Source organism: Gorilla gorilla, chromosome 11 (genome assembly GCF_029281585.2).
Source record: "Gorilla gorilla gorilla isolate KB3781 chromosome 11, NHGRI_mGorGor1-v2.1_pri, whole genome shotgun sequence".
Classification (NCBI taxonomy): Eukaryota; Metazoa; Chordata; class Mammalia; order Primates; family Hominidae; genus Gorilla; species Gorilla gorilla.
Window position 1 is genome coordinate 84,705,840 of NC_073235.2, and position 14,813 is coordinate 84,720,652.

At 37.6% G+C, this 14,813-nt stretch overlaps 1 protein-coding gene across 26 annotated transcripts in view; it reads right to left on the reverse strand.

The window, feature by feature from the left end:
- The window catches only part of PDE1A (phosphodiesterase 1A), a 462,136-nt gene that overhangs the window by 91,132 nt on the left and 356,191 nt on the right, over nt 1-14,813 (reverse strand). For 21 of the 26 annotated variants that reach the window (XR_010129640.1, XM_063695036.1, XM_019022627.4 and 18 more), the window contains one exon: nt 1,579-1,761. Coding sequence is in view for 25 of the 26 variants with exons in the window: in XM_063695036.1 (XP_063551106.1) it covers nt 1,579-1,761 (183 nt within the window). In the remaining variant the exon portion in view is untranslated. Of the gene's footprint in view, nt 1-1,578; nt 1,762-3,269; nt 3,515-14,813 lie in introns of those variants that run through there. The other 5 variants (XM_019022631.3, XM_063695039.1, XM_063695035.1 and 2 more) reach the window with 1 other exon arrangement.

A 14,813-nucleotide genomic window follows, 5' to 3' on the forward strand; every position in this document is an offset into this window, starting at 1 on the left:
TTAAAGGAAGAAGCAACAAGACTTCAAGTAGACTTTCAGCTGTCAGGATTGAAGATGATTACTTTCGAAAATTTCCAATAAACTTGTCCCCCTATTTTTATGCACCTACTAGTGGGGATTCAACAGTGATTAAAAAAAGACTTTATTTCCATATGTTCTTAGCACATTGATTTCTTAAAGACTGCTTACTAATTTAGTTACCTGAAGAACAATTTTATACTTTTATAGGCTACTAAATAAAATGTGTTTTATGTAACATATGAAAAAAATTGAAATTTAGCATATTCATATATTTTATATATTATAACCTTCTCTTGAATGGAAATGGAAAATCAGTTGATCTTCCTCCACAGTTTACATTTTTTCCCAGTTTGCCAAGTTCTGTAATATTTTTTTAAACAAAGAAGACAAAATATACATTTCTTTAGCAAATCAAACATACTCTCATGTTTCATCTGTGATTCTCTCACAGATTTTCTGATGTACTATTTAGATATTTTTAATTTGATGCTAGAGAAAAGTCATCTTCTTTAAATTGCACAGTGTATTTAACCATCTTTAAGCTTTATATTTGTTGCCATGCATTCTCATTTACACTTTTAGAAATTCAAATGTGCTTTCCATTGTCCCTTTAGCAGAAGAAAATTCAAGTTTGTAATATTTATTAACGGTAATGCCTAGAGATATCAGAAGATGAGAAATAATGCAGTTTCTCTAAAATTTAATTTTAGGCATATTGGCAAAAATTTTCTCTGTTTCTCAACTTTATTAGTTTCTAAAATATTCAAATAATCATTCCACATATAATTTCATGTAATTATTTTTTAATCTAAGGGATTTCTGATAACTACTTTTCAATTCTGCCAAACATAAAATGTCTATTTTGGCGAGTCTTTTGTAGTTTTAGTTCTAGGAAATATCTTGTTTCCTAGATGGAAAAAATAAGCTGTATTCTTAAGGGCTGAAAGAATGTAAAATTGGGTCATATTAACATGTGTTTCACATTGAAAACTCTGATGATATAACTAGGCATTTCTAGGGGCCATCAAATATCCCTTGCTTCAGTGACAGAAATGTTGAAAAAAAAAATAACCTATCAAAAGTGAGCATGAGAGAGATTTCCTCCATTATGGAAAGATGGGAAGCAAATGGTCTTCTGTCTTTAGGGCAGAAGAAGGCCTAAGTGATCTTGACATGTAGATTGCTACCCAGTGTAGAATGTATTTCATGAAATGTTACATTTTATTCAGGTAAAATTAGTTGTGTAACATATACATGTGTCAGAATTGTTTTTAAACAGTTGTTCACAAAGGTTCATTTGAGGAGAAAGGTCATTCAAAAATCTTTGCTTTCAGTCCTCATGTCAACTTAAAATAAATAAAAAGAATGCATCCGGGACCAGGTGTTTTTGTTATAGGTAAGTTCATCATAAAGTCCCAAATTTGTTCATTCTAGTTATCATTATGATCACAGTTTTCGTCAATAAGTGAAATACAGACTGCTCATACCCTTGAAAAAATGAACGTATCTGCTGCCTTTCAAATGTTACTGTCTTGAGATACCAACAATTTCACTTACCTTTCCACAAAAATTCCAGCTTGAACAGCATGCACAATGCTCCGAAATTTTGGTTTTTCCTCAGGTTTCTTTTTTGTCATCCCCATTTTCCGTGTAAAGGTAGAAGCCAACCAGTCCCGGACTTCAGATGGGACTGAGTCAGTCTGAATGTCACTGAGCTCATCTTCAGTATCCAGAAGTCTTCTACAAAAATTTATACAGATTAAACTTTTTTATAAAACAGTGAAGGAAGACTAATAACAGAAAAACAAGGATTGCAATGGGATTTAAAATATAGCCAATCACTCTCTGATTATTCCTTAATATGTATTCTCTAAAGAAAGAAAAAAAATTCATTAACATTTGGAAAGCTCTTAATTTCTCAAATTGATCATATGAAGACAACAACGAATAGACTTGAGCATTTGCAGCTTCCCAAACATTTCAGCACAATGATACACCAGTCTAGAGGTACCAACTGTTAATATCTTTAGTGTGCTATTCTAATAATGAATAAAACTAAGGAAAGATAGGGAAGAGAATTCATAAACAGATGTCTGCTATTAAAGGAAGCAACTGGAGTGGGAAGAAAAAAGGGGGATTGAATCTATAATAGTTGTCATATACTTAATAATCTTGTGTGTATCTTAAGTATAGTACATGCTATTTGAATAAGGCTTTGCAATTTATAAAAGTCATTCACAGATGCTACTTCATTGGATAAGTACCTCTAAATTTTAGGAAAATAACCACTTAAGTGCTCCCAACGATATCCATTCTATCAATGTCACAGATTTTAAAAGTGAAAAAAAAAAAGGAAAACACATGATACTAAATAGATTATGTTTAAAGCGCATTTCAGGTGACCACGGGGTGGAGCTCTCATGGGTTTAGAACTGCTGGCTGAGGAAATCAACCCAGTGAGTGAGGTAGTGAACAGGAACTGAAATAATGACCACGCTCTGTATAAGCTCCAGGTAGATAAAACTGACTGGACTGCTGAGTAATAACAGCTGCCATTAAAGAGGAAACTAAGGAAACATCGTTATTTTAAGGCCAGTCAGCTTCGGCAGTCAAGAACTTCCTAAAGGTCTGAACTGGCAACATCCCAGAGGCTCCCCACCAATTACAGAAACAGCTTACAGAACAGTTGAACTTTGCCTCTAGGAAGAACACAGGCCAGCTCTGCCTGCCATTTGACTTGGTTCTTTCCTTATCTGTGCACCAATCTAAAAACTCTGGCACATGTTAGCTTCAACCTTTGGGTTTCATCTGCTTTTGAAAATCTCTTTGCCCAGACCTAGGCCTAAGGATTATGAGCTAATGTTGGAAGGTGGCCAGAGATGATTGTACATGCTAATGCCTCAGAAACAAGGCACGGGCCATCTCAGAAAGCAGGGACAAAACAAAGGACAAAAAACAGGAGGTCTCCACAAAGAACTCAATCTGACTAAAGAGAGGCTCAAAAGGTAATATGCAGGAGAGGAACTCTTCATGTTCCTTTAAATGACCTCTCATATATGCTGCTGTTTCCTATAAACCTGCAGAAAAGTCATTTGCCAATATTTTTTTTCCATGGTATTAAATAAGCATGAATGTATTTATGAAATACCTTATTAAAAAAACATAAGTTCTGGAGTCACAAAGCTACGTGTATACATATAACAATAAAAAATATTTAGAGTTGACTGTTAATACTGATTAATACTTACTCTATATGATTTTTAACTTTCTTTCTGATCTGACATTTGGATGGTTTTGATTTACCCCTAAAACACTGAACTAGAAAATTAAAGCAAAATAGTTTGTTTATCTTTTTGCCCATTTGAAATTAGATTCCCTAGCCCATTTCAGCAAGACACTAAACTACATGGCTTGAAATATCACTACTTTAAAGATAATGCCATTTCTACTATCTCTTATGCAGTGATCAAATACAGGGTAGGTAGAACAAGTCGAATAGGAATCATTGTGGTGTAATCTTGTGATGTCACCATGCTCCAAGCATTCCACTGCAGCCTAGTTTTGTCAGCTAATCTCCTTAGAATGACAGAAACCTGGCTGATGGTGCCAATTCCTCCACAGTAAATTTCATGTTGATGGCTTTAAGGCTATATGTCCTATACTCATAAATGATCCAAGAGAGCTCACCAAACATGACAAAACCAGCATATGGAAGTGATATTCCACATAGTAGAGTGGTACTTAGGAGGCTGGAAATCCTCAGTCATGATGCATGAGGTCATCTACTGAGAAGAAAGTGCATATAATTTTAGGGAGAAATAATGATATGGATTAATTAGGGACACACAAATAAAGGACGACAGTGTGTTAAGGGAAGAGCATGGAATATGCTATTGTGTAACTTGAAAAGGGAATCTTGAAAAGGCAACAAGTACCTCCGTGAGGTTTAATTTTATGTGTCACCATAGGTAGGTTATGGTGGCCAGTCGTTTGGTCAAACACCAATTTAAATGTCGCTGTGAAAGTATTTTTTAGATGTGATTAACATTTAAATCAGTAGACTTTGAATAAAGCAGATTACCCTCTAAATTATGGGTAAGCCTCATCTAATCAGTTGAAAACCTTAAGAAAAAAAGATTAAGGTCCCCCAAAGAGAAAGGAATTCAGCTTCCAGAACGCCTTTGAAATCAAGACTGCAACAATGACTCCTGCCAGGGTTTCCAGCCTGCCAGTTTGCTTTGCAAATTTCAGACTTGCCAGCACCAATAATCACATGAGCCCATTCCTTAAAATACATATCTCGCTCTCTCTCTCCTCTCTCCTCTCCTCCCTCTCTCTCTCTCTCCCTCTCTCTCTCACGTGTGTGTGTGTGTGTGTGTGTGTGTGTGTGTGTGTGTGTTGTGTACCTGTTGGTTTGGATAAGAAATCATCTTTCCATCATTTATGAATGCTGCGTGATAACTACCAGTGTAGGTTATAAATAAAATAGAATATAAAGACTCAGTTCTCTATTAATATTCATTTAATAGAACATACCAGTCCTATTTCTCATGTAAAAATCCTATTTGCAATGAAATAAAATGCCTTTTTAGCAATTATAAATCTAAACATCATACTGTTTAAACATTACAGAATTATTGTCAAACTAAATGAAGTGATTAAAAATTGAAAAAATGAGAATGATCCCTTATCAGGTAGAACTTATATTTTAAAAGAAAGACTAAAAATAAGAATTGTGATGTAAGGTTAATTATGAGAGGAAACACTATGTTAGATAAGATGATTAGATAGTTAAGACCCGAACAATGAGGAAGTATTAGATATAGGAAAGTCTGGGGGAAGTCTGTTCTATCTATTCCAGATAGAAAGAAGGGCAAGTACAAAGGCCCGAGGCATGATCAGTATTGGCATGTTTGAGGAACAGGAAGGAGGCCAAATGTGGCTGGAGTATACTGACTGAGAGAGAGTGACCCAGGTTGGGAGGCAAACATAGGTATAAGTAAGCTAATATCAGGTCTTGGAAGGATTCTGTCATATTTGCAATGGCAGGTCATTGAATTATTTTAAGCAGGATGTGATATGATTTATGTATCTAAAAGACCAATGTGCATGCTGTGGGAGGAATAGAAAAAGTTGTAAGAATGGTGTTTTGAGTTTAGTTAGTTTAGTTAACTGAGCACAATAGCAAAATTGGTCTTTTATTTTGGAAGTTCACTACTTTTCAAAGACCGTAATTGGCATTGAGTTGGGCATCATTTTGTCCTGTAAACATATGGCTCAAAGTCTTAATGGTATATTATTTTATTTACTTATTATTATTATTTTTGAGATGGAGTTTCGCTCTTGTTGCCCAGGCTGGAGTGCAATGGTGCGATCTCGGCTCACCACAACCTCTGCCTCCCGGGTTCAAGTGATTCTCCTGCCTCAGCCTCCTGAGTAGCTGGGATTACAGGCACGTGCCACCACACCTGGATAATTTTGTATTTTTAGTAGAGACAGGGTTTCTCCATGTTGGTCAGGCTGGTCTCGAATTCCCGACCTCAGGTGATCCGCCCGCCTTGGCCTCCCAAAGTGCTGGGATTACAGGAGTGAGACACCATGCCCGGCCTTAATGGTATATTATTAATGTTTTCTCAGACTATACATTTTTTTCTGTTCCATTTGTTTGGTTCTCTTCTTCAGGGAAATGGATTATGCCTATCAGAGATCTCTTTTATCTAGTTTCCATATCTGTCATTTTTCCACTAAACTTTTTTTGAAAAATTAATGTCTTGATCTTATCCTGTTTTGTTTACCTTTTTCTTTTTTTTTTTAACCTTTAAAGTATTTTATTTGTCAAACACTCTACTGTGTTTTCAGTTATGTCTCTTTTAAGTTTTGTGGCTTATGGCTTGGCTGTCTCTACAGGGTAGCCTCATTTTCCTCCTCCATTTGCTGACTGAGTTATGTGTACCCATGTTTCACCTCCTTGTATTATCATATTATTTACCTCTTGAAACCTTTTTCTTTGTTTTAATTGTATTATTTTTTCTACAGAATTGATGATTTCATTAAGTTCTTGAGTTTATAGGATGAGCTCACAGATTTGTACATTCCTCTGGCATAGGTTCTTTGTCATGTGTTTTTCCCTATCTTTTCCACTTTTGTTCTTGTGGTATTTTTTTTGTATGGATTTCATGTTGGTTTCTTTTTGAAAATTGTTCATTCTTGTATGAGCGAACTTCTTTCCAAATCAGAAGGTTGAAGAGAAGGACCAGGAGAATGTGTACAGCAGAAAAGAAGTGAATCTGGGTATGAGTTCAGTTGTGTGTCTCTGTGTGCAAGAACTGACTTAACTTTCTCTTCAGCTGACAGAAATAGTAGCTGCAGGTCTGTTTCTCAAAGAAAGATTTTTCTCTGCTCTACAGCCCAGTTACAACAATGGCCTTTGAGATCTTCATCTGCCTGTGCATGCATCTCTGCTACTCCAGTGTGTGAAATGGGGGAAGCCTCCAAAGCCAGCCAACATACCTTGACCTTTTTATTCTCCTCAAGAAGTTTCTAAATTTCCTTTTTGAATAAGCATGATTACCTAGAGAACTCTGTACTATGCTATCCCTGCCTGAAAGCCACAATCTCAGGCACCTTCTTCATTTAGACTTTATTTTTTAGGCTTACAGAAAAATTGAGTGTATAGTACAGAGAATTCCCATTCATCTCATCTCTACCCCCACCTTCACAGTTCCCATATTACTGACATCCGGTATTATTGTGGTACAGTTATTTCAGTTGATGAGCCAATGTTAATACATAATTATTAATTAACATCCATAGTTTCTATGAGGACTCACACTTTCTGTTGTACATTCTATGGGTTTTGATAAATGTATAATGACATATGTCTACCATTACAGTATCATACAGGGTAGTTCCACTGCCCTAAAAAAAATCCCTATACTTCATCTATTCAACCTTCCTTCCTTCCCTCACCTCTGGTCCCTGGCAACCACTATCTTTTTGCTGTCTCCTTAGTTTGGCCTTTTCCAGACCATCAGATACTTAGTATCATATAGTAAAAGGCTAGACTTTTTAATATTGGCTTATTCCACTTGGTAATATGCATTTTTCTCCATGTCTTTTCATGGCTTGATAGCTAATTTCTTTATATTGCTAAATAATATTCTATTGTGTGCATAGATAGTTAGTCTATGCATTCTACTATTGAAGGACATCTTGATTGCTCCAAGCTTTGACAATTATGAATAAAGCTCCTATAAACAGGTGCAGCTTTTTTCAACTCATTTGAGTAAATGCCAAGGAACACAATGGCTGGATGGTATCATAAGTGTTTAGTTTTGCAAAAACTGCTAAACTTTCTTGCTATACCATTTTGTATTCCCACCTGTAACGAATGAGCCAGAGGCCAAGCTGCCATCATCTCTTGCCTGGCCTCCTGTGCAGCCTGCTAACTGGCCTCCCCCTCTTGCTCCTGACCCCTGTCAGTCTCTTCTTCCCTCTACAGCCAGAATGCCTCTTTTAAAGTTTAAGTCAGACCACAATGCCTTATTCATAAAGCTCCACATAAGTCATCTCAAGCTAAGTCTCCAACCTCACCTTTTAACCAGTTCCCCTTTATTCATTTTGCTCCAGTGACACTAGCCTTGCTGGATGCAAAGCTGCCAAGCTTGCTTTGGCTTCAGGGCCTGTGTACTTGCTATTCACTCTACTTAGAATCTTGTACTCAGATATTTGTGTGAATCATTTCCTTACTGCATTTAGGTAGAGAGGGCATCCCTGTGCCCGCCCCCAATAGTAAGCATTTTTCATTTTTATTTTGTCTTTTTATTCTACTATAGTCTTTTTTCTTTTTTCTTTTCTTTTTTTTTTTTTTTTTTTGACAGAGTCTTGCTCTGTCGCTCAGGCTGTAGTGCAGTGGCATGATCTCGGCTTACTGCAGCCTCTGCCTCCCATGTTCAAGCGATTCTCCTGCCTCAGCCTCCCAAGTTGCTGGGATTACAGGCATGCCACCACACCCAGCTAATTTTTTGTATTTTTAGTAGAGACAGGGTTGGGTTTCGCCATGTTGGCCAGGCTGGTCTCAAACTCTTGACCTCAAGTGATCTGCCTGCCTCAGCCTCCCAAAATGCTGGGATTGTATACAGGTGTGAGCCACCATGCCCAGCCTTACCCTGTTATAATCTTCTTAGCACTGACCACCACTAGATGCCATACCATATGTCCACTGGTTGGTTTGTTCATTTTATGCTTACAGTCTAGCAGCCTGGGCTGCAAAGACCTGGAGAGCAGAGAGTTGGCCTTCTGTTGTACACTGCTGTATCATCAGCTTCTAAAATCATGTGTGACACAGAGCAGGGGGTCAATATATATCCACTGAATGGCTATAAAGTGTCTAGAAATATTTACATTAGACTAATTGTAATTGATTACCTTCATGAGTGGAGTAAGGATGGAAATGGTAGAAGTTTTAATGTGTACTCCTGTGCTATTTGATTGATATAATCAAATTTATTGCTGCTTATGCAGCAACAACATCTTGGGAGCAAATTCACTGCTGCCAATCATCTCCTTCATTGCCTTTAGATTAAGCTGTTCCTGAATAATCATGTTGCATATTATTGAAACAAATTGTGGGGAAACATATATATTTGGTGTAGAAAAAAAAACTAAACATTTTTGATAGCATTTTAAAGTCACAGGAAAGAAAACTTTAAAAAAGTATGCATTGTTTATATGCCTTTAGCCAAGAAACTCAGTATTTCTGTCAAATATTAGCTCTTTTATGCTCATTTATCACATAGAGAAGAGTAAGAAACTTCTAATGAAGACATAAGTAAGTGTTCACAGGTTCATTAAGATGGTTATTCCAGTTTGGAGAGAAGAAAGTTGAAAAACAGGTAGATCAAACCTAAATTTGAATAAATTTTGAAAATAAACTAATAAACCTAAAGACATATTTCTCCCTACTCCCCTCCATTTACCTCTTCTTACTTATTCATTTTCCCTTTCCCTCATACCCGCCTTGTACTCTGTGTCTTCTTCCGTCTGAGCAACATGAGCAGTTCCTCAAGTTTCATCTGACCACGCTAGACAGTGCAGGAACAAAAACTATAATGTAATATGGACTAGTCATTGTCATCCTGTACTTTTTCATGGACAGAGAATTATTATAAAGAATTTTCCTATACATTTATCTAAGACATGAAAATATCTGAATACTTGTATAAGATTATGCCACATGTAAAACATATATTTTGTCCTTATTTCATTTTTGAAAGAAATTTGTGCAAGGAGGATGATAAAATAGGATCTCAACTATCATAGTTAATTTTGTTTTACAAACATCTAATAGCTTCATTGCTCTTTATTCTAATGTTAAAAGGCAGAGTGTGCATAATCATTTACATTGTAAATGCTTTTTAAAAATGAAGACTTTGTTTTTAAGAAACATACAACGTGAAAAAATGATGACTGGTACATTTTCCTTAGGAATTCTTAAAATGTGTCAAGACCAGCCTGGCCAACATGGTGAAAACTTTTCTCTACTACAGATACAAAAATTTAGCTGGGTGTGGTGGTGCACGCTTGCAATCTCAGCTACTGGGGAGGCTGAGACAGGAGCATCACTTGAACCCAGAACCAGAGGTTACAGTGAGCCAAGATCACACCACTGCACTCCAGCCTGGGCCACAAGAGCAAGACTGTCAAAAAAAAAAAAAAAAAAAAAGCAATTCTTAAAATGTGCTATACAGAAAAAGAAATGATAAGGAGTATATGTGTAAAATGTTACCACTGTTTACCTCTGAAAAATGCTCCCACTGGTGTTTGATACGACTTTAGTTTTTGTCCCAGTGGAGTCAATAAAGCATAAAGTCAAGGGTTTCTAAACACGACCTGGGTGCAGATGGCAGCCGGTGAACTGTGAAAACTGACCCTGCATCCAATCTGTGACTCAACTAATCCTTCGGAGCTATTTATGATCATAATTTTCTCTTGAAATCAGATGACATAACTCCCAAAGGGCTTATATTTTGAACTAAAAAGTTTGCAGGGAAGGGAAGTAAAGAAGGAGGCGGCCACGGAAGGAGAGGTCATGGGATTTTGACTCTTACAACCACATGTCAGTGAAAATATTTCTGTCCACAGTGGACTCTTGGAAAATGATTACATTCATGTACTGATGTGGTTATTTCTGGGCAATTGGTACCCGCGATTACACCTTCTAAGTGCTAAAATTCAAGTGCTAGGTGCGGTTAGGAGATACTGGTTTCTCAAGTTTGAAATGTTCCTTTCCTGCTTTACTATTCTTATAAAGGACATGTTTCACGCAGCAACAAACTCATTCAGTTCTTTCCCCTACATTTCATGGGCTCAGGGTAGGAGCATATTTCATCCAAATACCATTTAACTAAGTATTTTAAAGTTATATATCAGATGACTAAACTTCTATATGTTCTATCCTTCTACCTTTTAATAAGTTTCATAAAAGACAGACAAGTTGGGTGAACTGAAAGTTCTCAGCTCCTTGTGTGACAGCGCTGGGCCAGCAACTTGCAGCTCCACTCTGCACCACAGGTGGAAACCTCAGCCCCCAAATACAGTCTCCATCAACCTACCTAGCTTTGAAAGGAACTGCTTCTTGGCCACTCCTTGGTTTGAAAGGGTACAAACACCAATAGCGTCCTGGGTCCCTTGAGAGGAAAGACCTAATAAGAAAGCCCAGTAAGATGTAGGAGACAGGCTTGGGGACCTTTGGGTAGAGAATGCTGGGGTCTTCTGCCCAAAATAAGGTAAAGGAACATACTGGGAAGAGCAGGGAATTCCAGGGTCCTACAGTATCTGGAGGGGGAAGAGGGCCATGAGCTTCAGGTTCTTCTTGGTCTTGCGGGGCACACCATGGGGAGAGGAACACCAAAGAGAGCCCTTGTCAGGCCCCCTGAAGTGGGGAATCGTGCCCAGGGAAGCAGCTTCACTGGCCTGGGGCTAAAGGTGGTACTGAACTCATATGTTGCAAATATCTTCCAGGACAGCTGGAGGAATTAAGAGTGGTTCATCTTTCCACAGTAGGAATACTCTTGTTGGAGTAAGTGGTTTCCTCCTAGGAGAGTCCATTAGTATTATTTCTTTGATTAACCTATGTCTGTGTTCTGAGCTGCTTGTACCCTTCTTCACCCTTACCCCCCAACCCCCCCAAAAAACAGAAAACAAACGAAAACTCTAAAGGTAACACCAATCCTTCACTCAGGCTTCAGAACTGTTTGAGGATCGATATGGATGATAATGCCAGCTGCTTTATTGCTTTCTTACTAAGAACCAGGCAAGAAACCAAGCTTTAGCTTATTTAATCCTCATAATACCACCATAAGAAAGATCTAATTATTATTGCTACTTCTATTTTACTGATAAATAGACTGAGGCACAGATGTCTTGAGTGATTTGTGCAAAGTCATTCAACCAGGAGTGTCCATGTCACATTTTTTGGTCATGTATGTCTGGTTTCAGGGTCTGAGTTACTGATTGATAAGTTATCCTCCACTTTAAATACATTTTTTTCATACTGAGTACCCAGACTGCCTTCACATTCGGTCAATGCTAATGCCAGTAATCATTTTCTCTATCTCCTCTCTGCCTTGAAACTTATGGTTAAAAAGAATTGATCTTAAAAAGTCTTAAAGGAGTTTGATCTGTCAGGAAATCTTTAGTTGGAGGAAGCTTGAATTTAATTTCCAGTGCTAGTATGTTGAATTGTTTTCTCATAGAGAAATATATCTGGATGACAAAATTTCAGGACACTTTGAAGTACAATAAATTAAATGTCAGGACGGAAATAGGTAATACATTTGAAATGCCATATCTACTTGTCAGTAACCTACTTACTAAGTGCTAAATACATTTGAATTATTTCTTTCAAGCCACCACTGAAGCATGTTTATTTATTCCCTGTTTTGTTCCAAAAAGGATTTAAAATGGCAAGCTTACCAATTTATCTCAATAGCTTTTTTTAAAAAAAACAAAAGTTTCCTGATAGATTTGTTCAATGTTCCTCTGGTATTGTTAGCCTCTCCTCGACCCAACTTTTTTTTTAACTGTGAGAAGATGACCATTGTATGAGTGACTATGAAGACTGAACTTTTGGGTGGAGAAGTCAGTTATGCCGACCTTAGCTCAATTCCCAAAAGGCAAATCTTGGCATAAATGAGGTCAAGTAAGGATAATGTTGAAGTTAGATGTGGCTTTCTCCAAGGTAAGACCTACGGAGTGCTTGGTGCCTCCTCCATACCCAATCTAGGAAGCAAAGGTGGAGGCAGTGGAGGTCCTGTCCCCCAGGAGAGGCAGAAAGGACCCAAAGAATGTTGAGGGGAAGGGCCTGAGAAAGAGTCAAATTGCTTGGAGAGCTGGGATCAAGATTGTATTTTTGGAGTCATTTGGGGATGGAATTGGGATTAATGGGTGAGGCAGAAAACTGCCCAAAGCCTTGCTGATGACTCTTGGCTTCCCACCAGGAAATCCTCTTGGCTCAAAAACATTTTTGAAAATATTCCATTAGGCATAGAGCCTAATGCTCCACTGATTAACAAATTTTGATTAATAAGCATCCTGTGTAGTTAGAAAGACTGCCTCTGGAGTCAAACTCCTGGCTTCATCACCTATTGGCTGTGTAGTTTTGGAAAAAATATTTCACCCACGTGAGACTCAGTTCCTTTATCAGTACAAAAAAAGGTTGGAATTGGGGCATTTTAGCACAAAGTTATCTCATTTACAACTTGGAACAACACTTGGGGCATAGTCTTGATAAGACCTTAAATTTCTAACCATCAAATTTCTAATGGTCTCTCTGTTTCTCTTTTTTTTGTGTGTGGTCTCATTGTGACATCATCTAGAAGAGTAGTTTCAAATTGTTGTCACTAGACCAGAAGAATTAGCATCACCTGGGAACTTGTTAGAAATGAAAGTTCCCATGCTGTAAGACCTATTGAATCAGAAAGTCTGGGAGTGAGGCCCAGCACCCTGGTTTAACAAGCCCTTCAGGTGATTTCAATGACTACTAAGGTTTGAGAACACTGTTCTCCTTCATTCACAGCTTGCCAATTAATGGAAGCTCTATACCAAGAAAATACGATTTACTTATTTTCTATGACATGTACTGAATGGCACTGCTTATTTCCTTATGCACATTATTTCACCATCAGTGATGAGGCATGTTGGTGAATTATATCGGGAGGAACAGTCAGAAGAGTCCCCATGAAAGTATTTTAATTAATGAATCTTTTATAATGATGTTACAAATGGGAATTATCTGTATGTTACTTGACTGCGAACTAAAAAAGTCAATTTTCAACAGACCATGGGTGGAGAATGTGTCCTCAGTAGAGCAGGGGTATATTTGGAAGACAAGAGTGTAAGGGGAGATAAGGAATATATTTCTTTCTACACCCGTGAGGCCAAAATAGTAGGGATGATGACAACTGGGAGGTAACGGTAGCCAAACAGAATAGCGAAATAAGTATCAGTGTATATACTGTGTCCTTCGCAAATATTTGTTGAATAAATGAATAAAAGTATAAAAAACATAGGCATAGGGTCTCTGGTTTTAGGGATTTTTAAAATATTCAGGTATTTGCACTAGTTAGGTATTAGCCCAGATGAAGAATAAAGTCATTTTTATTTGCTTATTTTGAGGCATATGTTGTATATGTCAATGTTTTTAGTCACATCCTGTTTAATGTAGAAAAAGATATTTTTCATATGTAAAAATGTTTAAAAAAACAATTTAAAAAGTATTTTCTGTGATCCTGTAACTCTTTGTATATACGGTCAGCCATGAATTCACTCACTGACTCAAGTTGTAAATGACACACAATAACCTACCTGAAGGAGGGAAAAATCCATGTCCCATGGAAGGAAGAGAGACCCAGGAAAAGATAATAGAAGAATATGTGATAAGTCAGAGTAAAGTTTCCATTCCTGTGATTGTCCAAAGACACCCCAGATTAACGAAGAGTAGTCAGAAAGGAAGGCAGGAGAGATCTTGAGAACGAACACTGGATCCTGCCTGACCTCTAATCCAAGACAAACTGCGAGGAGGGTGGGAGCATGCCCAAGATAAGTTTCCAGGATCCTGCAGCAGAAGCCAGCTGAATGCCCCACCCTATCCCCAGCCCCTACTCCTGGGTGGAGCCTGCAGGATGGCAAGGTCCCTGTGTGGAACTGACTAATGTGTGTCTACACAGATAGGCCTGAGACAGCCTCACAGATAATGGTGACTCCAGCTAGACTGATGGGGATGGAAATGAGATAAAAGAGATGGAGAGTAGACAGAAGAAAAATATATTGGGAAGTAGGCTATATAAATATAGTAAAGAATGTACAAACATCTTTGTATGTAGAAAAATATAAGTCCCTCATTTCTAGTACTTGATACTTGCTCAAGAAACACCTATGATACTTGCTCAAGAAACACCTATGTTGTTCAACTTTATGATCGGATCAGTGTTTTGAGGGTTACCTTGGAAACTTAACCTATTACCTCATTTCATGGGAAACTAGATTATGAATTATTAGTGGTTAACTTAGAAATCAGACATTTGCATTAGGATTTATTGTTAGGGTAAAGTGACTCCTGGGAAGGATTAGAGATGAAGAACATGAATTTGGAGCAAGTCCAACCTACCTGGCTGTAAGAATGCTGTCAATGACAAGTGACATCAAACCTAAATGAAAGTGGCTCAAATAATGTAGAAATTGATTGATTTCCTTAAAAAACAGTTAAAAGTAAGTTGACTCCAGAAAGGGAT